This window comes from Poeciliopsis prolifica, unplaced genomic scaffold (assembly GCF_027474105.1).
Source record: "Poeciliopsis prolifica strain line A6 unplaced genomic scaffold, Auburn_PproV2 SCAFFOLD119, whole genome shotgun sequence".
NCBI lineage: Eukaryota > Metazoa > Chordata > Actinopteri > Cyprinodontiformes > Poeciliidae > Poeciliopsis > Poeciliopsis prolifica.
The window spans coordinates 189,677-213,814 of record NW_026562494.1 but is presented as its reverse complement, the minus strand read 5'-3'; the positions used below and the strand labels follow the sequence as shown (position 1 = coordinate 213,814).

At 43.7% G+C, this 24,138-nt stretch overlaps 2 protein-coding genes, 1 long non-coding RNA gene and 3 pseudogenes across 3 annotated transcripts; 1 reads left to right on the top strand and 5 right to left on the bottom strand.

Annotated features, from left to right (window-relative positions):
* Positions 1–10: 10 nt before the first annotated feature.
* Positions 11–2,950, bottom strand: LOC129354854 (coagulation factor X-like; annotated as a pseudogene).
* Positions 2,951–3,541: 591 nt separating this feature from the next.
* On the bottom strand, positions 3,542–6,533 carry LOC129354806 (coagulation factor X-like). Its single transcript, XM_055024351.1, has 6 exons — positions 6,161–6,533; positions 5,252–5,374; positions 4,888–5,075; positions 4,700–4,817; positions 4,363–4,550; positions 3,542–4,283 (listed from the first exon to the last, which is right to left on the bottom strand). Exons 1-6 carry the CDS (start codon positions 6,228–6,230, stop codon positions 3,864–3,866), a joined length of 1,107 nt encoding a protein of 368 aa, XP_054880326.1. The 5' UTR covers positions 6,231–6,533; the 3' UTR covers positions 3,542–3,863.
* A 702-nt stretch (positions 6,534–7,235) lies between these two features.
* On the bottom strand, positions 7,236–15,703 carry LOC129354853 (coagulation factor X-like; annotated as a pseudogene).
* LOC129354827 (coagulation factor VII-like) lies at positions 15,610–19,877 on the bottom strand. Its single transcript, XM_055024366.1, is given in 12 exon segments — positions 15,610–16,699; positions 16,702–16,775; positions 16,777–16,810; positions 16,813–16,946; positions 17,027–17,151; positions 17,281–17,390; positions 17,832–17,978; positions 18,084–18,197; positions 18,451–18,475; positions 18,556–18,666; positions 18,668–18,720; positions 19,677–19,877. Coding segments are annotated over 12 exon segments (1,347 nt in total). The 5' UTR covers positions 19,750–19,877; the 3' UTR covers positions 15,610–16,352.
* Positions 18,694–23,916, top strand: LOC129354836 (uncharacterized). Its single transcript, XR_008605202.1, has 4 exons — positions 18,694–18,800; positions 18,904–18,989; positions 19,655–19,776; positions 23,728–23,916. It is a non-coding gene; the product is annotated as an uncharacterized LOC129354836 (long non-coding RNA).
* Positions 20,656–23,948, bottom strand: LOC129354828 (coagulation factor VII-like; annotated as a pseudogene).
* Between the last annotated feature and the right edge of the window lie 190 nt (positions 23,949–24,138).

The window sequence follows — 24,138 nt, the reverse complement described above, 5'->3', positions numbered from 1 at the left end:
AAAAGCATTTATTTATCATCCATTATAATCTATGCTGTTCTGTGTTAAATCAGATTCCACAGATTTCCAATATTAATAAGGTTATTTTCATCTAAACCGCTGAAGCGTCCAATAATTTAACGTAGAAGTGAATCGGAACCGTTGCGTGCTCAGCGGGCCTCCGGGTACTCGCTGACCTGCGGGTCATGTGATCCTCCGCCGCCTGCAGCCTCGGCCGGATCCAGTTCAGGTAGCGGGACACCTTGGTGAACACCTGACCGCGGCAGTCTGCGGTCGGAGACATCAGCAGCCCCGTCAGGAAGGCTGTTCCTTTCTCCACCGTGACGACCGCCGACCCCGGCAGCAGACCGCCGCACTGCCGCCTGCTGCCACCTGGTGGCGACACATGCTGTTGCTCCTTTAAGCCACGTTTGGAGTTTTCTGCTTCGCTTGACGACCTGGTGGGAAAGTTTTCAGTTTGAGTCCGGTTCCGGTCCAAAGCTGGTGCTTTCTGAGTCCCGTTTAGCCTTTCTGGAGGTCCGGTGTTGAGCCGCGCGATGGTCCCGTTCTCCTCGGCCCGCCGTGGTTCCTCCTCCTCATGCAGAACATTTTGTTGTTGAGCGACTGTGAGACGTTCAGCTCTCCTCGACATTCGTCCAGCGTCATGTAGACCAGCTCCTGGTTCTGGCCACGCCCCCTCCTGTCGGCCAGTCCCGTCCTCCCAGAATGCATCAGGATGTTTTCACTGAAGTCCTTGGTGGGCAGGCAGAGGTGGGAGAGGACGGGGCCAAAGGTCATGGGCGTGGTCAGTTCCAGCAGGGCGAGGTCAAAGTCGTGGCGATCTGAACGGAAACGTTCGTGGACGAAGAGCGCTTGGACATGGAAGACCTTCCCGTTTCCTAGGAGACAAAGCACCACAGGTAGAGTCATCTTTAATCTCTGTTTCAGTTTAAGCTGAATAATCCCAGTTTAACAGAACCGTCTCTAACAAACACAACGCAGTGATGCGTTTGAATCCTTTATCCTCCTGTGAAAACATTTTGTTGATCCTGAAGAGTTTCGTTCTTCCAGGTTTTCCCCATGAACCGCTGGGAATGAAACGGAACCAACAGACGAGACAAACAGGCGAAGGACAGCAGCTCTTGGTGTATTCATGGATTTGCGACAAACATTTATGAAAGGTAAGAAGATTAGCATTCATATTCTTCATAAGTGAGAAAGATTAGTAAGGTGCATTATGGGGAAGGAACGCCTCAAAGCACAAATTGCTGCATTTTAGGGTTCAGTTTGTTTATTTCATCGTCGGATTTGATCTCAGAGGAAAATCTTCTATTATTTTTGTTGCCATAGTTTAAAAAATGTTTGAATAAAACTCGGACTGGATGAAACTTCCAGACTGGAGCAATCGAGGTTCTGGTACCTGTGACGATGGAGAATTGTGAGGGTCGGGGGTCGTCTCCTGAGTTGAGGAAGAGGCAGCTGGCGGCGGTCAGGATGGACCGCCGTCCGAGAACGACTCCTCCACACAGCTCCACCCGGCTGCTGTTGGTCAGGGACACCTGCAACACGAATCAAACCCTCCAGTAGCCGCATCTACTGCTGGGTGAATCTGGGCTTTACAGATTGGCTGAGAGCTCGTTACCTGCCAGGGGCAGTTTCCATGGTGACAGATTGAAGTGTTGGTGTCATGGATCCTCCCACAGGGAAACTGGACTGTGGACACACAGACACGGTTATTCCCCCAGTCTGAGCTGGTTTGGTAAGCGATGCCTTGCTGGAGGGTTTTCACCTTGAGGTCGGCAGCTCCGCATGTCGCTCTGTAGTTCGAATCCCGACATGCATGAGCATTTGTAGGAGTGGAAGTCCGCCGTGCACAGCTGGTGGCATGCGTTGGGGCCTCGGGTCGGACACTCTGCTATCGCTGAGAGAGACGCTGTTGGATGAAACGGTTTGAAAACCACTGACGCCCCCAGCTGTGGGTTTGGCCTTACCTGGAGCTTTGTACTGAGACTCCAGAACCTCCTGGACCGAAGCTTCAACTGGACCCACTTCACAGATGTGTCCATAGTTGGGGGGGCTGCAGGCGCAGAAGAACCCCCCACCTTGTCCGTGCAGTTCCCCCCGTTGAGGCAAGGGTTGGGAAGACTGGTCTCCATCTGGGAGCGCTGAGAGAGTCAGAACTTTAGAAACTGGAGGTTCAAGAAGAATGAATATTGTCCTGGATCAGAACTCACCATAGTAGATGGTCCAGAAGGATTTCTGTAGACGAACAAAGATCTGTTAGAATCAAAGGTCAAACGTCTCTGACTCGGCTTTCCTTCCTTGGACCCACCGTGCGCTCATCATCTTCAAACACTTCCCGCGCCTCCTCGTAGTTACACAGCTCCTCGTAGCACTCCCTCTCAGGTTCCCCTGCAGGATCTCCTCCAGGAGGAACTGGTTGGCCCGTTTGGATCGCAGGAACACGGCGTGCGTCCCAGGAGCCACACGAAACCCTGCAAAGAATGAGAAACCCCAACTAAAGCAGCAGTCACCTGACAGCGTTGGGTTAAAAATATGAACCAAAGCAACATAAATAACAATCATTTTAAATTATTGTAGGTAATTACAGTCATTATTTGAACAACTGCCCCTAGTAAGACCCCAGAGTTCAAATAGATCCGTTTTCTTACGTCACCTTGACTGAACACCTGAAGGAAACATCCCAGAAGACAGACAGCGATCAAAGACGCAGACATGATGTGGACCGCCGTTACACTGACAGCACTGCTCACACACACAAATACACACACAAATCAGCTGGACGATCCACGCTAACGCAACGATTCTCCCTTTCTTTCATATTCCAGCTAAACGGGGTGAAAAACCCCTGGAAATCATCTCTGTCGTGTTCCAGTAAAGAGTTCAGTGGGACAGAAACAGTTTAGAGGGATGGTTCTGTTCCGGCGGTGGACTCTGTTCCCCTAAATCACACAAAGAGGCTCCGGCCAGAGCTGGCTTGTTTATTTCAGGCAAACATCCCAGAAATCAATCATTTAATATCATCCAGAGACGCTAGTGCTCAGAAACTGTTGAAACATAGAAAACCACATTCTCCTAATTAAACTTGGACAAAAGAAAGCATAGATCATTCTTTATCACAAGATTAAGTCGACATTTGACTAAATAACATCTTTATGCAGTGTTGGGCAGTGCTGAATAAAAGGTTATCTGACTAATTATAAATATTAAATACACAAACACTAAACCACTAAACCAAGTCAATATTTAGCTGAAGCTAAACCGCTTCTTCAAATCAAATGATATTTTCCTCGAAAGACAACTAATTAAATTTTGACATTATAATTTACCTATAATCCCACTAAACATTGCATTAATATCTTGTTCTCTACTGATTTCACTTTATGTTTCTTAAAAATAAGATCATGATTATAGACATCTACCTACTTGAATAATTAATAAAGAGTCAATAACCAAACCTTCAACTTGAATGTCAAAACTTTATTCAACTGAAAGTTTTTAAAAACAGCCAAAAATGTGTCATATTTGTAAGAAATAAACAAAACAAGACAGTGATTCTTTTGTTTCTATTATTCAAATCTTTATTTTGGTCGATGGATTATACAAAATACCCCAAAACAGAAATTTTTTGACTAGACTAATCTTAATAATGTTATTAGTTTTGGGATCTACTGTAAAATGTATTTACTACAATTGCTTCAACTAAAAAGGTTTTACTTTTATTAGACCAAAACAACTCTAAAAGTCCAGGAGCCTAAACTTACATCCCTGAGGGACTCCTTTCTGTTAGGATGACATATTGCAGTAGAAAACTTCCATGTATCTGAATTACCGAGGTACAAGAGTTACTGGATGATTTCTGTCTACAGACGGAACCTTTTGACGGCGCCGTGGTGCCTCTTCGTCCTGGTACTGGGCTTCTCTATCGGCGTCAGCTTCTTGATTCCCTCTTTGATCCAGCGGTTGAATTTAGACACTTGTGTGTAGACGCCGTATTTCCCTTTGCGGGCGTGACCTTTGCCCCAGCTCCGGATGCCGGTGATGAAGAAGGTGCCATGATAACGTGTGACATGCGGGCCGCCGCTGTCGCCCTGAAAGGAATCTTCCCCCATTGAGTCGTAGCCAGCACAAAACATTCGTAAGGAGATACTGAGCGGCGTTGAGTCCATGCAGGTTTGCCAATCCATGTAGGGCACAGAGAGGCGTTGTAGGATGGTAGACGGCTGACCCTCACCGAGATATCCAAAACCGCTGACCAGCGCATCCGGCTGCCGCATCAGAACCTGCACAAACAAAACCAGATTCCAAATGTCTCAGAAAATAATAAACAATCTTTAGTCACGGGCGTAGTAAAAGGTTTACCTTCTCCATGAAGTCCGGCTCCGGCATGCAGGCTGGCAGGATGTACCTGGTGAACCTGATGGGCGTGGCCAGTTTCACCAGAGCAAGGTCATTGAAGTAGGTCTGTGGGCTGTAACCATGGTGAGTGACGATGGCGTCCGCCACATGCAAGGCTTCATTATCACCACTGTGGGACGTGTTGAAGACTCCTGGACGCAGATTTCCAGTTTTGGATTTATGTGGCATATTCTGGGTCCAAATTAAATCAGGATGTTTTGAACTGCTCGCTTTATTCAGATCAGTTCTTGTATTTATATTAAACCTGCACCAGAAGCTTTGTTTGGATTGTTGAACCTACCGAGCCTGACTTTGAGGTACCGGGTCTGGGCCACGCACTGAGCCGCAGTCAGGATGATGTATTCACTCAGAATCGTTCCCCCACAGAATCCGATGTTGTCCTGGTTGATCAGGAGAGCCTTTGGGGACAGAACAGCAGAAGGAGAGGACAAATGGACTCGAACTGTCCTGACATTGCAGAGTGTCTACCTGCCATGGACATTGTCCTGGTGGACAGTCCTGTCCATTGATGGTTCTGGTCTGTGCTTCCCTGTCTGAGCTGATCTCACTGCTGGTGTTCCTCTGGCGGACATGATGCTCCTCTGTGAAGCTTCTCTTCTCGGTTCTGTTCTGTCTGTGGACATCGTCAGTGATAATGGCGCCGCATCTAAAAGTCTCTGAGTGAGTTTGGAGGACAGGAACCATCAGGCGGTTCAGTTACTAGAAGAACCACTCTGGTGTTGCTCCAATTCAACAACATTTGAAGGAACTCATGAATTTAGGAGAAAACGCCAAAAGGTTTTCCTCTCCTTTGTTTTGGGGTCAGGGCTGGTGGTCTGAAAGCCTCTCTTACCGTTGGAGTTGCAGGATTGGTTGTCCTGATCCAGGAAGTAACCGTCAGCACAGGCGCATACTGCATTTCCTCCAACAACATGGCAGAAATGTTCACAGCCACCGTTCTCATTGTCGCAAAGCCCTGGAAGACAAGGAGCAGAAATCCCAGTAAAACCAGCATCTTGACAAGTTTTCATAAGACATTTAGATGAAAACTGAATACTTGATCTGGATTATCTGCTAATCCCAACATGTTCAGCTCCAGTTATTGGTTCCTTCATCTACGATAATATCGTTTAGCCTCAGTGATGCCCACTGGGCAACACCTGTCTCCATTTCTCTAATGTGATCATACCTAGATAACTTTGGTTTAGTGCTTTGCTAACTATGAAAACAACTGGCACACTTAGACGTTAAAAAACAGGCAAGTAATTTTTCCAGAATTTATCTGCAAAAATTGAGGATAAAGCTGAGTTGAATAAATCTGTGTTAAAGTTTTTATCGACTTAAGAATTTCTCAATTAACTTTATTTAAAACAAGAAATAAAGTCAGAGACATGTATTGATGGATCTGATCCAGAGATAAATACAATATCTTAGAGCATTATATTTATCATTATTTAGCATTATACAGGCTAATGGTTATGATTAATACTTTTGGTTAGCACAGCTAACCTCTTAGTTGGTGGTGCTCAGCATTGCATGTTTCTTTCACCCCCATGATCTGCAGTGATAAAATGTTTTCTGGTATGGATCGGTTTTCCCTGTGAAACGAACCCCAGAACCAGAACCAGAACCCATCTTTGAATATTGCTAGTGTTGGACATGGAGAAACTCAAATACTCAAACATTTATGCTTTTCCAGCTCTGGTTCACTGCAGCCGGCTAACCAATACACAACATGACAAATAAATACGGTTGATCTCACCTTTATCTTGGCTCAACACCTGGAGGAAGGAACCTCCCAGGAGGCAGATGGCGAGCAGAAACACAGACATGATGTTTTGACGGCTTCAGCTTTGACTCAGCAGCTCAACTCAACAAACACACAGGAACAGCAGGGACTCACTTAATGTGGACATAGGTGAATAAATGGCTGGACTTTAACTCGTCCTCAATCTGTTGACCTGACTATCCAGAGACTGTTTCCTAAAGTACAACAGTGACATAATTGCTCAATTAGGAGTTAATTACTGCTAAGATCTGAGTCACTTTGGAAATGATGTGTCAACAGACTTCAGCTTGATTCTGTAAAGAGACGAATGAAAAAACATTTTCCTCCTTCAACAGACTCTGTTCCTCTAAATCCGTCAAAACAAGCAGCAGCTTCGACCTCTGAACCCTCAACGTTCAGGTTGTTGTTGATTTCAGGTAAACACAGAGGGACTTCAAGATCAATAAATCAGAATCTTTCACTGATCTGGGCCCCAAATCAGACCTGGTTCTGATTTGGGGCCCAAATGAGCAGATGGGGGATCAAAAGTTCACTTTATTAATCTTCAGTGTTTATTCAAAAAAAGAAACTGATAAATTTCAAATAAATAAACTTACAATTATCAAAAACTTACATTTTTCAGTACCACAAAAAGTAACATCTCTACATTAATTTAAGATAGAATCAGTCTAAATGTATTTATAATTTATTTATTTCTAATTAAAAGCTTTATAAATAGTTTTTACAGCAATTCCAAATTTATCTAAATTCATGCAATGTAATTCTGTAGATTAGAGCTAAAAATATTTTACAATGTACATTAAATATAATTAAAGTTTTATTGTTTTTTTAATTTAGTCATTTGTATTCGTAATATTTGTTTTACAAGCAAAAGCTTGAATAAGTGAATAATGATATATGGCATTCAGTAAATATTCTTTAAATTTATGTCAAATTTGTATTTTTCCTTAAATTTGTTGAATGTGTTTGCCTTTATTTTGTTGAAGATTAGCTCATGTTAATATTTATTGAAACAGATGTTAAAGAATACAAGCAAACAGAAATGTAATAGTTTTCTAGGTGTTTAATAATTCTGTCCAGCAAACCTTTACATCAGAATAGCAGGTTTTTAAGTTTGTGTGATGCTGAAACACTATTGGTGGAAATCTGGTCCCAAAAGAAAAACTCAGATTAAAGAAAATACATTTCTGAGCAGTTTTTCAAGTGGAAGAAAGTAAATTATTTCTTTATTAAATGTCAAGTCTTTCTGCTACCTCAAATATTCAAATCAACAATGAACTTAAACAAAATGGAAAATGAAGGGATACGAAGTGTCAACCTTGAGGAACGCCATCTGTATTGTGGTCACTCGATAAAGCATGTTGCTCTTTACAGATTGATCACCTGTTTGGCTAAAAAGTGATTACATAATTACATTTTCAGCGGGTTGTTCCAGCTAGCTTACAGGTACATCCTCTTGATGGCGCCATGGTCCCTCTTTTGTCTGTTCTCTCCTCTGGGCGTCATCTTCTTAATGCCTTCTCTGATCCAGTGGATGTATTTAGACACTTGCGTATAGACACCGTATTTCCCTTTGCGTGCGCACCCTTCGCCCCAGCTCACGATGCCGGTGATGAAGTAGGTGTCATGGTAACGTGTGACATGCGGGCCGCCGCTGTCACCCTGGCAGGCATCCTTAGCTATTGTATCGTAGCCGGCGCAAAACATGCGCATAGATATGCGCAACTGGGTGGATTCAATGCAGGTGAGCCGGTCCACGTAGGGCACGGAGAGGCGTTGTAGGATCGTAGATGCTTCTCGACCCTCACCAAGACGTCCAAAACCGACCAGACCGTCCCTCTGCCGCATCAGGACCTGCAACAGAACACATCACAAATCTGTCAAGCTTTGTTTTAGTTTAGCAACACTTATCATCAAACAAAACAATCAATATACAAATATCATCTGTGGCTTCCCTGATTTTTAAATTCTGGTCTCATTTTATAGAAAACCTGATCAACCACAGCAGAAATCTTGGATTATTCTTACGTTTTCTGCAAAATCTGGTTGCGGTAAGCAGGCCGGCAGGATGTATTTGTTGAACCTGATGGGCTTGGACAGTTTTATGAGTGCGATGTCGTTGTTGTAGGTTTCTGGGTTGTACTTGAAGTGGGAGCCGATGGCATCCACGTCATGGGACATTTCCCAACCGGTTTGTTGAGTGGTGTTGTGTTCACCTGGAAACACGGAGATAATAATGCGTCACTCACCCGGTCAACGTCACATTTCACTGCAATAACTGAAGATTTAAACTACAGGTATATTATATTGAAAGACTATTGATGTTATATGATGCTTGTAAAAGAAGTAGTATAAATATTTGAAAAGGTAAACAGGAAGTTCCAGTTTGAATGGTCGGACCTACCAAGTTTGATACGATGAAGTACGTGATTGGTTCATGCAGTGAGCTGCAGTCAGGATGATGTACTCGGTCAATCGTTCCCCCACAGAACCCAATGTTGTCCTCATTGATCAGTAGAGCTAGCAGGACACAACACCTCCAGTAATGGTATGATTCTACAGTCTGTGACCAGAACATTCAGATTATCACTTTGTTGTGTGACTACCTGCCATGGACATTCTCCTGGTGGACAGTCTTCTCCATCGACAATCCTAACAGTCCCCACCCTGTCAATGGTATCCAACTCATCTCATTGGGGATAGGTGCTGGGAGCTGGCTGCTGATGTCTCTGACCAGAACGGATCATCATGGTCGAGGACGTTCCTTTGCTCCGTAGAGTTTGCAGTGTTATTCAGCTTGGGGTTTCACTTCTTTCATGTTCAGATCTCCAGAGTCTACGGGACCGTTGGACATTGTTGCTGACAAGGACGCCACATTTAAAAGGCTCTGCAAGAGTTGGTTGGAATTTCAGAGTTCAGGAGGTCTGAATCAGTTCTGAATGATGATTTGGTGTCTGAAGCTCTGGTTTGCTATATTGCTTCCAGAGATTTTCTATGATCATATGTTTGTGTTCCTGATCACATTCATTACTTTTTTACTGTGGAGTGATGAAAGCAACAACCTGCCAGACCAGAAGCCAAATGCTTCCAGGACCAGTGTGGGATCATTGTCCTGTTGTAGACCAACTCAGCTGTATTTTTGGCCCTGTCAGGAATTGGAATAAAATCCCCAATCCAACTTTTACATCCCGTTGTTGAATTTGAAGATACTTGCAGTTTGTTTGTTGTTTGATCACTCGTCAAATCTTCTAGTTCAAGCTGGATCATCAGATGTGCTTTACTTACCATTGGACTCACAGGACTTTCCATTTTGGGCCCAAGAAGTATCCTCACGCATGAGCACTCAACGTTTCTGTTGGCAACGCGGCGAAATGATCACAGCCGCCGTTCTCATTTTCACAGAGCTTCGGGATAACTGGAAGACACAGCAGTTAAAGTGTGGATGTGGAACCACTGAAACTCTGGAGAGGGTATGTTGGGACAGTCGGTGGTGCAGTAACTCTGGAACAGAAAATCTGACGGTGCCCAGTTTATTTTAAGAGTCAGGACATGTGACCTCAGAAGTCTTTGAGGTCCAGGTCTGCATCTTCTCAACACCTGATCGGTTTGAGTTTCAGGAGCAACATCTTTTAAAATAATCTAATCTGCTTAGAGACCAAGCAAAGGATTCAGAGGATGTTGCCAAAGGGTTCCTCAAACCTCCTCGTCTTCAAGTAGCTGAAGATTGATGGATGGACTTTCTGCTACTGTGTCACCCCAATTATTACCATTTGGATGACTCTTTTGCTTTACCGATTTCACAGTTGAAGCCCTTATATCCCTCCGTGCAGTAGCCTTGTAGCTTCCAATCGTATCCTTGCACTGACCCCATTGGCACAAGGTTTGGACAGACAGGCGTCGCCATCTGCAGAAAGGACAAGGTCACTTCAGTTAGATTCCACAAAGCTGGAAGTCGGTTGTTTTGGGGTTCTGAAGAGGAATCTTACCCACGTATATGGCCCAGAACTCATCCTGAAGAAAGACCAGCAGAATAAAATGGTTTAATACAGAATTATTAGAAGTTTTCTGACAGACTTTCTTTGCATTTTGATGAAAACGTCTTTAGATTCATACAGTTTTTTCTTTATCTTCAAAGATCTCGTGCTTCCTCCCAGCTGCAGCGCTCCTCGTTGCACTCCCTCTCCATGTTGCCTTGTTTAAGTTCCTCCAGGAAGCTGTTGGCCCGTCTCAGCCTGGTCAGAACCTGGTTGGCCTCCCTGCCGTCCAGGAAACTGGGATAGGAACAGAAACGGATCCATGGCGACCCAGACTAGAAATGCTCCAGATGCTTCAAACCTCAAAATATCGCCCTGAGGTCAACTGTCGTTATCAATCAACAACATCCCATTCCTCCACACACACATCCACACACACTCACATTCCTCCTCTTTGTCAGTCCTGACACCTGAAGTGGATCTCACGTACCGTGAGCGGCCGTGAGTGAAGCAGCAGCAGGCCCAGGGTCGTCGTAGAGTCTGAAACATGGTCCCGGTTGGAGAACCTTCGCTGTCCTGGTTCGGACTGATCTGACTGCAGCGGCGAGGGCAACGAACTGCGCTGGGGGAGGAAGGTTTGGTCTGGGCGGGCTCTCAGCATCCTGCTCCAAATGCCAGACCTTCAGCTCCCTTTGGGAAAACTACAACTCCCACAGCGCTTTGCAGTGAAACAGGGACCTTATGCTTCTGGTGAAGTGATAAAAGAAGTTTCTGTTCATTTTATGGAAAGCAACAAGCTTAGTTCATCAGAAACCTTGTTTCAGTCCAGATTTTCTGCCTCTGTTGTTGGATTTTCCTGCAGGAGTAAAAGAGGAAATGAGCCGTTTTATCTCAATTGGGACTCGGCTGTCAGTCACAGTTTGTTCTGATGTTCAGCATTATTTGTGCTACTTCTGTCTCTTTAACATCAGCCGATTCATCCACACTTAAATAACTACAATTATTAATAAACAATAAATACTGCATCAATAAACAAATGCACACGTGAAAGAAAACAAATATTTAAGTAACATAATAATGAGCTTATTTCTCTTAAAATAGTCTGAAAAAAAACAGATCAAAATAAACACCTGAAATAAGTATTTTTACAAACACAAATGTCAAAAATAAAACTTGATTAAATTAAAAAAGAAATACTTAAAAATATCTAAATTAGTAGATAAATAAAACCTATTATTTGAATAAGCTTCCCATTAAAAATATCAATATATGTATCTATCATTTCATGTGAACTTTTATGAATTTGATAGGGCCTTTATTAAGAAAGTCGCGTTTACAAAATAACACAATGAAATAAAAAAATTCAGCTTCCCATATTGTTTGTATTTATCTCGTTTTTATTGTTCATTTCTTATTAAAGTATTTGCTGCTGTTACTTTCAGCTCCTTGTTCTCTGATTGGTCAGATTCTGGTTCAGGTGAGAAGATCCAGACGCACAAAAAACTTTTTCCACAAATGATTAAAACATCAAAGTTTTTCCCTGAAGTGACTTCAGCTTCATCCATGCAGGTTAAGTTAAACTCCACCTCTGAGTTTCCAGCACAGAAGAAGAGCCGACATCCAGTAAACACACCAGCGCTCTGGCTCATCATGACTTCACCATCTTGACTCTGAAGCAGCCAATCAGCTGAAGCTCCTGGAGGGCTGCAGCACCAGAGTCCAGCCTGGGAGCTGTTTACCCGACAGCTGAGCGATGCTGGACCGTTTATCAACCGTTTGTGTTCGTCGGGCGGCTCAGTCAACTCCTGCGCCTCCTGAAGGCTCAATCCCTCTAAGAGTTCTCTTGCCAGACTATAGCTAATAGCTTTCTCAGGCAGACTGTCCTCCAACCAACAATGTTCATTATGTCCAAACAGCTCAGTCTTAGTCTCACCTAACCAGAAGTTAAGGTCTTGTGATGGTGTGATGACGTACAAACAGCAGGATTTAAAAACCTTTTCAGTTCTGATGAGAAGATTGATGAGGTACCATCTACTATACATTTCAAGCAGGAAATTAAATTTCAGGTGCGCACACAGGCATGATTGACAGCGCTAAGACCTGCCTCCTGGCTCTGATTGGTTGTTTCTTGTTAACACTGGGAGAAGGCAGAGGAGCTTGATTTTTTTCAGATTCTGTTAGGCCATCGTGACACTTTCAACAAACATGTCATAAAATATTTTTAAATCATAAGAATTTTAGAAATCAGAATGTTTTCATTCCACGGTTTATTCATTTACGTTGCATCCAGAGAACAGATGGAAAACTGTCTGTCCTACAACATGGATAACATTTTGCATCTGTGGCTGATTTTAAACTCTGGTTTGCTCCTGCAGGAGATTCTGTCTCTTCTTGATGGTTTCCTCCCCCCAGTCCACAACATGGCCACCTTGGTGTAGACCCCGTAATACCCCGGGTGAGAACAGCCCCGCCCCCAGGCGACCACGCCCGTCAGGAAGCTGGTGGAGCCGTACTCGGTGACCAGCGGACTGCCGTCGTCACCCCGGCAGCTCTCCTGGTTTCCATCCAGGTACCCGGCGCACAGCATGTTGTCGGTGAAGTTGAATTTGGCTTTCTGGAGCACTGGGAGTTCTGGACGATGGGGACGTTCATCTTACGGAGACGGGGGCGAGCGGGCGGCCCGAGGAGGCGAAGGCGTTGCCCCGGTGGTCCTCTTGCCCCAGCCGGACACGTGTGGTATCGACCGGCAGCAGCTCCCGTTCAGCAAAGTGTCTGGTGGGGAGGCAGACGGGGACGGTGTATCGGTTCAGAATGACGGAGGCGTTGATCTGGACCAGGGCGATGTCGCTGTCGCCTGTTGCCGGGTTGTAGTTCTCATGGGGAATCACAGCGGAGGCATCAAATGTCTGCTCTGCGTCACTTTTCACATCCAGATTGTTTCACTGGTCAACAAAGACACATTTTGTTCTAAATCGCAACTAAGATGAAAAATGCATAAAGTTTTGAATCAGTTAAAAGTCTGAAAATTACAGAATGATCAACTGATGAAGCTTGTAAAAAAGAGCAGAATCTCAGTAAGATGAGAAACTTTCCCATTTTAGAGAGAATTATATCTCACTAAAACCAAACTGTCATAATCTGCCATCGTTAAAACTTTCTCACCAAATTTAGTTTTTTTTGTTTTAATGAGAATTAACGAGGTTCATGTTCTGAACTTATTTTTAATGACAAACATTATCCAGGTCACTTTTTTTTTTTTTTTTTCACAAAACATTTACTAAATGAAATAACCGTTCCGTCCCCTAACTAATTAGTGGACATATTTAGAGGGGATTAACGTTCTGCTGTACCTGCCACCACAACGAGCTGCTGGAGGCTCTTCCCATGACGCAGTGGGCCGCCGTGATGACCCAGTCCGATCACCAGAACTCCACCGCAGTGGCTGCTTCCATTCAGCTTAATCAGAACCTGTTGAGGAACATTAGCAGTTTATGTGTCGAACCTTCCACTCATTTCCAGACGTCCGATTGGCCACTTGGGGGGCAGCAGCGTTTACCTGCCAGGGACAGTCTCCCTGGTTACAGTGGTTGGCTCCCATCAGCCTGATCTGATCCTGCATGGTCTGGTTGGGTCCGGTGCCTGAGGAGGCCACCCGCCCGCAGGGGAACGCCACTGACACAATCACACCATCAGCAAACATCCACGTAACTAGAGGGCGCTGCAGCCTTTCCTTCACCTTTAGGGACGCATTTCTTTCCATCGTCTGCCAGCTGGTATCCGTCAGCACACAAACATTTACGTCTCGCTCCAGAACCGTCACAGAAATGCTCACAGTGTCCGTTCTGGTACAGGCAACCAGCGTGTCTTCAAAAACTGAAAAAAAAGCTAATGCAGCAGAGGAGCTGTTTTCTCCACATTTAGACAGTTATACAAATTAACTCGCTTTACTTCAGTAAAAATACATTGTTCCTTATTCTACACATCTCTAATCAATCTGAAGGTCAGCTGGATGACCTCTTGGCGCTTACAAATGTAATTTAACATGATCATAGGAAAAAACTCCAGAACATCTAGAAATATTCAAATAAATGCAGTACTACCTGTCTGACAGTACCGTCCCTCGTATCCCTCCGGACACTGACATTCATAGCTGGTTCCCATATAGAAACACGTCCCGTTGTTAAAGCACGGGTTTCACCAGGCAGGGGTCCCGTTCTGATGGAACAGATTGTCGGGTCCAAATTAACGAACGTCAATGTATCAGTCAGGGTGAGCGCTGGAAGATACGTACTGTCATAAGTTTTCCAGAAGTCCCTCTGAAACCGAGCAGAAAGAGTTTGTCAGTGTTTTTATTCTCCAGACGTCGGTGAGTCGGAGCAACGAGCTGCTCACCGTCTGCTGGTCGTCCTCGAAGACTTCCCGCGCCTCCTCGTAGTCGCAGATCTCCTCGATGCATTCCCTCTCCAGGTTTCCCTGCTTCAGCTCCTCCAGGAAGCCGCTGTTTGCTCTCCTCCATCTGCGCAGCACCGAGGCGGCTTCATGTTTCTGCCAAACACTGCAGACGGTGCATCCATTCGTCTGTTACTCACCTTCACGGCGTTTTCTTTAATTAATGTCTGAACACAGTAGAAGCTTCTAAAGTTAGTTACCTGGTAGATTCTGCTGTTTACTTAATCAACTTCTGGGATTAATTCTTAAAACAAGCCATTCAGGTGTGTTTCTAAGAGCAATAATCTGAGGTAATGGATGTTTTCTGACCTTCAGCAGCGTGGACGCCCACAGCAGAGCAGAAACCAGACAGAAGCTCCTCAGCAGCATGTCTGCAGTGTTGAACGTCACAGAGAAAATCAGGACTGAGTTCAGACGCGGTTCAACTCTGGAGCCTCAATCTGCTCTGCAAACAAAGGTCTGTGGTACTTTGAGCTTTTCACTCGCTGTACACAAGCAGTATGGAAAAGTACTTCACAGTTACTGCAGAAGTACGACTAGTTAACATGGTTAGCTAGAAAATAAAAACTTTAAGTTGAACTGTTCGTATTTAAAGCTTTCATCATAAGAACGTTTAACAGAATTCAGATAAAATTAACAAACCATGCAGATTTACAACAATACATTACATAAATATGCAACATATTTAATATTTACTGTTAAAAATACACAAAATGTCTTTTTAATGAGTAATGAGTGGACTTTATTTTTAGGGCAATGCCTCTAATTGTCCACTAGGTGTCAGTAAATGAACACAGATGGACTCATTTACCTGGACACAGAAAAATGTTTAGTTTATGAAATAGATTTATTTTCATCTCTGTGTTATTTGTATTGATGCAAATGTCTGCTGTGATTTCACAGCTAAAAGATCATTAGAAATAGATGTGGTGAGAGAAATGTTTATGTACCAAACATTTTATTTTCTTTCTTCCAGTTGTGAAAAAATAAAAATTAAACCACAAATTATATAATATTTTCTTTATTAACTCATTTAAACAAATGAATGACATAAACCGTTAGTCTTCTACACAACAAACCCTAAAAACGGCATTTGGACCGAAACATGTATAAATGCCACAGTTTCAAACTAAATTTTAAATTAGCAACCCAAATATTCAGTTAGCAATCAAAATAATTAGTTGGCAAACTAAATATTCAGCTAGTGAGCTAAATATTTTTGTTAAGCTGAATATTCAGTTAGTAATCAAAATATTTAGTTGACACACTACTTAATTAGTGAGCTAAATAGTAAGCTAAATACTTCTGTTACCAAACTAAATATTCAATTAGCAAATTAAATATTTAGTTAACAACTAACTAAATGGTTGTTAACTAAATATTCAGTTGGCAATCAAAATATTTAGTTAGCATGCTAAGTATTTTAACAAACTGAACATTAAATTAAACAAATATTAGCAAACTAAATATTTGGATACAACCTAAGTAGTTTGATAGATAAATAGTTAGCAGAAAGCTAACTGTAGAACTAAGTGCAAACACTTAGTTTACAAAATAAATATTTTAAATTAGTTTTTCTAATTAAATGGTGACCTATATGAACATATATAGGAAAATATTTTATTTTAAGTGTTTTACTTCCTATATATATTGCTGTTAATTGAAGTTAGTTTGCATATGGCACCTGAAGAAAGGAAGTCATGTTTCAGTTTACTCTCCATCTGTTGGATAAATGATTCAGGTTACTGTACAGTTACAGTGGCAGAGCTGGGGACGGTTTCTGTGGCGTTTCCGCTCTGCGCTGGTGTTGCTGTTCGGTTCTGGATCCACTCCAGGTAGTTGGACACTCGGGTGTAGATGCCGTAGTTGCCTGGTCGGGCGCAGCCCTTCCCCCAGCTGACGATCCCTAACAGGAAGTGCGTCTTCTTGAACTTCGTCACCAATGGGCCGCCGCTGTCGCCTTTACACGAGTCCGTCCGGCCGTCCAGGTACCCGGCACAGAACATGTTGTCGGTGAGCAGCACGCCGCTCTGCTCTGTGCAGGTCTGCTTCCGGATGCGGGGCACCTTGGTGCGCCTGAGGAGGATGGAGTGGGCCCGTTCTCGCCCCGCCTGCCCCAGCCGCTCACCGTGTGCAGGTCCACCGCCCAGAGGTCCCGTTCGGCCAGGCCGAGTTGGCAGGCAGATCGGGACAGCGACAACGAGTAAACTATGGGAGACGCTAAGCGTAGGAGGCCGATGTCGTTGTCAACAGTACTGGTCACGTAATTCTCGTGCATGATGATCTCTACAACTTGGATGACCTGTTCAGTGGACTCGTTGACCGAGATGTCGTTCACTGGAAGACAGAGCAGGAACCAGTTTTGACTGGTCTCTACTGGTATCGATGGTCTTTTTGTTGTTGAAAGGAGGGATTCGAACCTGCAACCACTTTCAGGAACTGCGGGTTGATGTTCTCCAGGCAGTGAGATGCTGTGAGGATCCATGTCGGTTTATAAATCACTCCTCCACAGAAACCTTTGTCTTTATACGTCAGCAAAACCTTCAAGGAAAGATTGAAAACAGGTTTCAGTTTTCATTCCATGAAACTTCGGCCTCCTCTTCAGACTCTGCAGCTTTAGTTTCAGCTCTCACTGTAACTCTACAGTCTGTCTGTTCATAGTAAACCTACCTGCCAGGGGCATTCACCTTTCGGACATTCGGTTCCCCCCACAATCCTCAGCAGATGCATGTCTTTGGTTGCTTTCTGTAGGACGGGGACCGTGCCGCACGCTATTGGTGCTGAAACAACCATTTGATTGGACAGTTGATTACCAGATCAAAATAATTCCTCAGCAACTAAATGTAAACATCTTCAGTGTTAATTGGCTACCAAATAATTAGCCGGTCCCTTTTAAAGAAGTGGCGTCCCACAGGGATCTATACTAGGTCCTGTTATTATTCAAAAGCCATTGATGGTTTTAAAATTCTCTATTTACATTGATGACAAAATGATCTATTTGGAGGAAAAGAAGGTTTATACACTGAACTGATTCAAAGCTTTACAGAGAATTATATATGATAAACATATTCAGTCCTCTTTATGTTGTAAACAGAAGAAAATTAAAACGTAAAAGAAAACAGTATTTATTAAAATACAAAACGCTTATGTAGATAATTATTCTGTCACCAAACTATCCAGTCAGAATGAAAGTTTGTAAATGATCAGACGTTGCAGTAAACCTTTAGTGATGCAGCTGCGTCCAGCTGTGTCCAGTTCGTAACCATCAGCACATGAACATGCTAGCCTTCGTCCAAACGCGTCTTCATCGCAGAAATGATCACAGCCTCCGTTCTGCAGCAGACAACTGTCAGACTCCGTCTGCTGCTCTGGAAACAGAAATAACAACAGATAGGACCTGAAGTCATCTGAACAGCACAGGAGATTAAAACACTGGAAGTTTCTTCCGTGATAAAACATCTTTTCTTGCTCACCGAACTCACAGCTGAGTCCCATGAACTGAGGAAGACATAAGCAGGTGTAGGACTCTTCGTTGTTGATGCAGGTTCCTCCGTTCTGACAGGGACCCGACGTGCATCTGTCAGGGACTTGGACACAAACGCACCGTTATTATTTATCAGAAGTTATGGCTGATGACTGTTGATGGTTAGAAGCTATTTTAATCCAACCCTAAGGGTTCAGAACTATTCAGCAGATTAGAAACAGTCAGCAGTTCATACAACAGTGAATCCACAACAGCAATAATTGGTAAAACCCTCCAAACACACAGGAAGCTCCAGTGGATGTACTGTTCTCCACCCTGACTCTCTTTTCGGTTGATGTTGGACAGTCATTACTTACTGGAGTACCGTTTCCAGAACTCGTTCTGATGAAAAGACAGAAACCAACAGGACTTTAGGCTCTTGCTGAGTTAGAATGGTCAAACCTCATAGTGACGTAACGCACCGTCATCTCGTCGTGCTCAAACACCTCTCTGGCCTCTTCGAAGCTACATTTCTCCTCCAAACACTCCCTCTCCAGATTTCCCACCTTCAGCTCCTCAAACCAGCCGGAGTTTGAACCGGCGAGTCCGGACCAGGACGCCGTTGGCCTGCTGTCGCTCCAGAAAGACTGTGGAACACAAAGCAGCATAAACCACATGCCTGGAGTGGAAAACATCAGTTCACCTGTTCAGGTGGATATAAGTCCAGGTGCAGTTAAGCTTTGTGCTTTGGTACAAAAACACATCTTGTAATTTCCCCTGTCATTGTTAATTGGAAGCCTCATAAGGGTCTCCTACCTGCTTGTTTACAGGTAGTAGCTGTTCCTGATTGGATGAATCTGTGCTTGTTCCTGATTGGATGAATCTGTGCTCCTCGGCTCACTATCATATACATCAGGTAGATGTTTGGCTAATTGTTTATTTGGTCCAAGCTTTATGGAAATCATTAAAAAGCAATACTTTCATCCTCAATGAGACTTTGAGCTTCTGAGACCTTTTGTGATGCCTACATATAGGTCAGGGCTTTGACTAGTCCATTCTTGTCTATTTGTGAGAAGGTGATGAATCAAACATAACCAGGGAAAAGCATGTTGCTCCATTTCAGCGCTGATATCCGTAGACTCTAGTTTGATTACTGGAGATATTCTCCTGATGCAGTGAATGAGACTCCAGCCTCCACCGCCGCTGGCTTTACAGGATGGAGTTTGTCTGACTGTCAGTGAACTTTAAGTCACTCAGCATCTGTGAGAAAATCTGCTCACTTTCTACTGTCTTCTTTCCAGAAGCAAAAGTAGAGAAAGAAGATTTAAGATCCAAAGATTCATTGATGCTTTGCTAGCTTGTCTTTCTGTTGCTAGGAGACCCAGCAGGTTTTGGTCGTTTTTAAGGGTTTTTGGCACCAGTGGGTTGTTTGGTTGTTGGGTGAGGCAATCAGAGTGTGACAGTAAACGTCAGTAGATGGTAGCCTTGCAGGCAGCTAGCTTGTTGTTGACTCAACACAAACTATTAAAGATTTACCAGCTCAGCTTCTGCTTCTTCTGCTAAATCATCAACAACTTACAGGTTCAGTCTGGATCTTCCTCACCTGAAGCCGGCTGGGAGTCCTGGAGGATGAAAACGAAGATGACGAAGACCCTGAGCAACATGGCTGACTTCATCAGAACGCTACCATCGCTCTTCTAAAGGTACAAAGTCTTTAACTCCCTCTCAACACTAGACTGTAGTTTGTCACATGGTGATGAAACACTGGCTGATCAATGCCCTCAGGTTCAGCAACTTCAACTAAACAAATTCACAAAATACTTGCGTCTCGGTCCTGATATGAACATCTAAACCTTTATTAATAAGACAGAAAGAAAGCTGTGAGAGTAAAACCAAAACACTGAATGAAGAAGGGAGAAAAGATGCATAAAACACTGAAAGTTAGGCTTTCCTCCCTTTAAAACAAACATTTATGTAACAGTTTACCTTTGGTTCAGTTGGATCTGGAGCTCCCTCTAGTGGTACTGAACGTAAACCATCCACAGGTCAAACAAGAAACGTGAGAAGATTAAATAACATAAGAAATACTGCATAAAAAACATGAAATATGTGATTTAATTTTTTTTAAAACAAATTGGCGACTTGATTTGTAACAACACCTCATAAATAAATGCATCAGAGCGGTTAGTTAGCAGAAAGCGAAGATCTGTTAATGTTCTGGTAAATCCTTGGGTATGAACTGTAATTTGGTTTAGTCAAAGTCTGAGATATAACCTGTCAGTGCAAATGTTACACTAAGATCAAACTTTGTTTAAGCTTTTGAGAAAGAAACTGATCAGCAAGAAACTCGTTAGCTTAAAGCTAACATCAGTTTTTTTTCTGCTAGTTTGTCAACAAGCTAACGATGCTAACAGGCTAACTTCCTTCTGTTCTAAACTAAGTTTAAAGGATTTAAGCATTTAAACGTTTGTACCCAACAGTTGGGTTTGATGAAAACAAGTTCATTAAGCTTCATGAAGTTTTGGAGAAAGAAAAACACAGTTTTGTCTGATTATGTATGTTTATTACATATAAATGACAGAATTAGAGTCTCTGGAACATTAATACAGATTTGCTTCCCTTCTGTCCAGATGTCAACCCACAGAAGTGATTTCAGACATTCAAACGTTGAGCTTGTCTTTGGGTTAATGTAACTACCGTTCTGCAGATATTTCTACTTTCCTAACACTGTTGAACTCTGCGCTGCGTTGACCTGCGGCGTTTCAGCCGGTCGCCATCACAGTTTCGATCCAGTCCAGGTAGTTGGTGACTTTGGCGTAGACGCCGTACATGTTCTCCTTGGCGCAGCCCTTCCCCAGCTCACCACGCCCGTCAGGAACCAGGTCTTCCTGTACTTCACCACCAGCGGGCCGCCGCTGTCGCCTTCGCAGGCGTCCTGCCCGCCCCTCCTGTGCCCCGCGCAGAACATGTTCTTGGTGATGTTGAGCTGGGTGTGGAGGCGGCACTCCTGCAGCGGCACCCTGGGCAGCACCAGCCACTGCAGGTAGCGCGCGATGGGTCCGGCCTCCACCAGGCGGCCCCATCCCGACACGGTGGCCTGGCGGATGTTGTACAGCGTCCTGGCGAAGGTGCTGTTCCGAGCCGGGAGGCAGATGGGAATGACGTGGAGGCCCAGTTTTACCGGGCGGTGCAGCTTCAGCAGGGCCAGGTCGCTGTCGGTGGGGTGGTCTGGGGTCGTAGCCGGGTGGATGGTGAGTCGTGCTGCTGCTCGTCTAGGTCATGTTTTTCCTGACAGCGACCAGCATTCAGGTTAGATAACGTCAGGAGACGCCGCGCTGAGTTGCCTTGAAGAGTGACCTCACCTACATAGATGTGGAAGATGGCTGACGGTTTGTGCCAGACGCAGTGCGCTGCGGTTAGAATCCACACGTCTGACAGGATGATGGCGCCGCAGCGGAACCGGTTATCTTCGTACAAGGCGACCTAGAACAAACATGAACGACCTTGACCCGACCTCTGACGACCTGAGTGATGGTGACCCCGGTTTCTCCAAATCTAACAAAATGAGTGTCAAACGTTTGGGCAGCAAAAACTTTTGTTTGTGCTGTTTTAGTTTGATGATATTGATGATGACCTCTGATGACCTCTGGAAATGTTTTCGTTAAATCTTCAAAATAAAGCATCACAAACAATTATTTTTTGCTGTATAAATGTTTTATTTGTTTGATTTGAAGAAAAACCAAAATATCTTTTTATTTAATGTTAAAGTTTGTTAGTTTTTATTCAGTAAGGCAGCAATCTGAACCCTTTTCATGTTCAGGATCTTTATTGATGATCAGATTTTATCTAAAAAAACAAAACATATTTTTAATTTAGTGAAATGTTTTGGACCCTGCTGGTGATGGACTCACCTGCCATGGACAGTGACCTTTGGGGCAGGCCTGCCCTCTAACTATCCTGGGGGCAAAATTGACCAGCGGTCTTCCACAGACCACTGACTCTGCAGCAACATAGAGAAAGGTCAAAGTTCAGTCTTACTTCTTTAGTATGGAGAATCACAGGCATGTGGTTCTGTTGGGAAGCGGACAGAACCAAGAGGAGGAGAAGCCGGCGATCCGCTCTGACCTTTGGGCAGACAGGTGCTGTTGTCCTGGTCCAGCCGTACCCCGGAGCGCAGAAGCAGACCGGCGAGAGATCCGGATTCTCCCTGCAGAAATGCTCACATCCGCCGTTTCTAAAGCGGCACCTGGTTGAGGTCGATCGGACTGCAAACGGCCGGAAACAGAACGTCACCCACATCCTGGACCCGCACCGTCAGGAGCCAGTTCTCAGCAGGTTCCTACCTTTGTCACATTTGGACCCGTGGAAACCGGCGGCACATTTACAGGTGAAGGTGTTGAGGTGGCGCGTGCAGGTCGCCCCGTTCTGACAGGGAGACGACAGGCAGAGGTTCGGCGCTGAAACCAAAACACATCCATGAGGGCCGGTTCTCACAGCAGGCGGGAAATGTTCAGGTCAGTACCTGTGTAGGTTCTCCAGAAGTTTTCCTGCACAGAGAGAAAAGCAGGCAGTGAAACCAGAGATGGACCAGAACTCGGCTAAAGTTAAGTTAAAGTACTTTGAATATTTTTCAATTTAGTCCAGTTTGGACAGATTCTAAATCTGTTTTTGTTATAATTCCACAAACAATTTTATTATTTATTTGTATTTGCTAAATAAACCAACTAACCACACAATATGTTAATAAAACAAGTTAAGTGGTCAGGTTTCTGTAGTTCTTGCAGTTTTACCAGATTAAAAACAATCAGCAAATTAAGCAGGTTCAGTTCTTTCCTGAGAGACTCACCAGCTGCTGCGAGTGCGGGATGATCTCTCTGGCCTCCTCGTACGAACATTTCTCCTCGTAACATTCCCGCTCCAGGTTTCCGTTCCTCAGCTCCTCCAGGAAAGAGTTGGCCCTGCGAGTTCGCTGCAGGAAACCAGTGGCTTCACGTCGGGACACAAACGTTCCTCCTGCAGCCAAACAGCAAACGGCTGCTGGACTCAAACTGGACCAAGTGACGAGCAGCAACCAGTTACTTTCACTTCATGGTTTTATTATGTACCTTTAGGAGTATTTTTACCGCTCTAAGTTGAATTATTTTATGATGAAGTATTTCTACTCTTAGTGGAATAAAATTTCTGAATTTTCTTTCCACTGAATGAAATCAAACATGTTTTAACCAAAAATTCACCAGAAACAGCTGCAGTTCCTGTTAGTTTCATAAGTTTTTCATTGAAAGAAACTGAAACATTTTCTTTTGCCAGATTTTGTTATTTTTTTAAACTTATATGAATTATTGTCATTTTTGTTTTTAAAATACAAAAAGTTCCACTTAATTTACATTTTTGTCCATCTGATAATCTATTTTCTAAATATGAAATGATTGAAATTTGAGTAGTTTTTACCAAATACTTCTTTACTTTACTTGTAAAAGTAAGAAAGTACTAACATACTAACTAGTAGTAGTACTAAAATACTAGTTGTGCTGCTTTTACTTTAGTATAACTTGTTTACAGCAGAAGAATCTGTCAGAATATTCCTAAGATTATAATTAAAGCTCATAGTTAAATTTGTAATAAACCTGATGAGTTTTTTTCTCTGCGTTTTGCAGTCTGGAGCAGAGCGGAGGTGCAGTTCATCAGAACCGAGCCGTTGGACCCTGACGGACGTTACCAGAGCAACAATAAGATGAAGAGGAGCAGAAGGAGGAAGAAGGAGCAGGACTGACCTCCTGGGGTCCCGGTGCATCCTGGGAAAGCGGCGGTTATGAGGAGAAAGAAGACGACGTTCTTCGTTTGTCTGGTGATGGACGCCATGCTTGTTTTAAACTGATCAAAGTTCACAGAGAAACAAACAAAAAACCCCGACAGAAAAACACGTCAGATAAAAAGCTCAGCCCTCTTCTGCTTTCAGGGCGAATTGGCTCCAATTTATTTAAAATATTTACAGATAAATTATTTTAAACTCAAAGAATTAAATATACTCTGATTTATCAGGTCTGTCATTTAAAAAGGCATTAAAA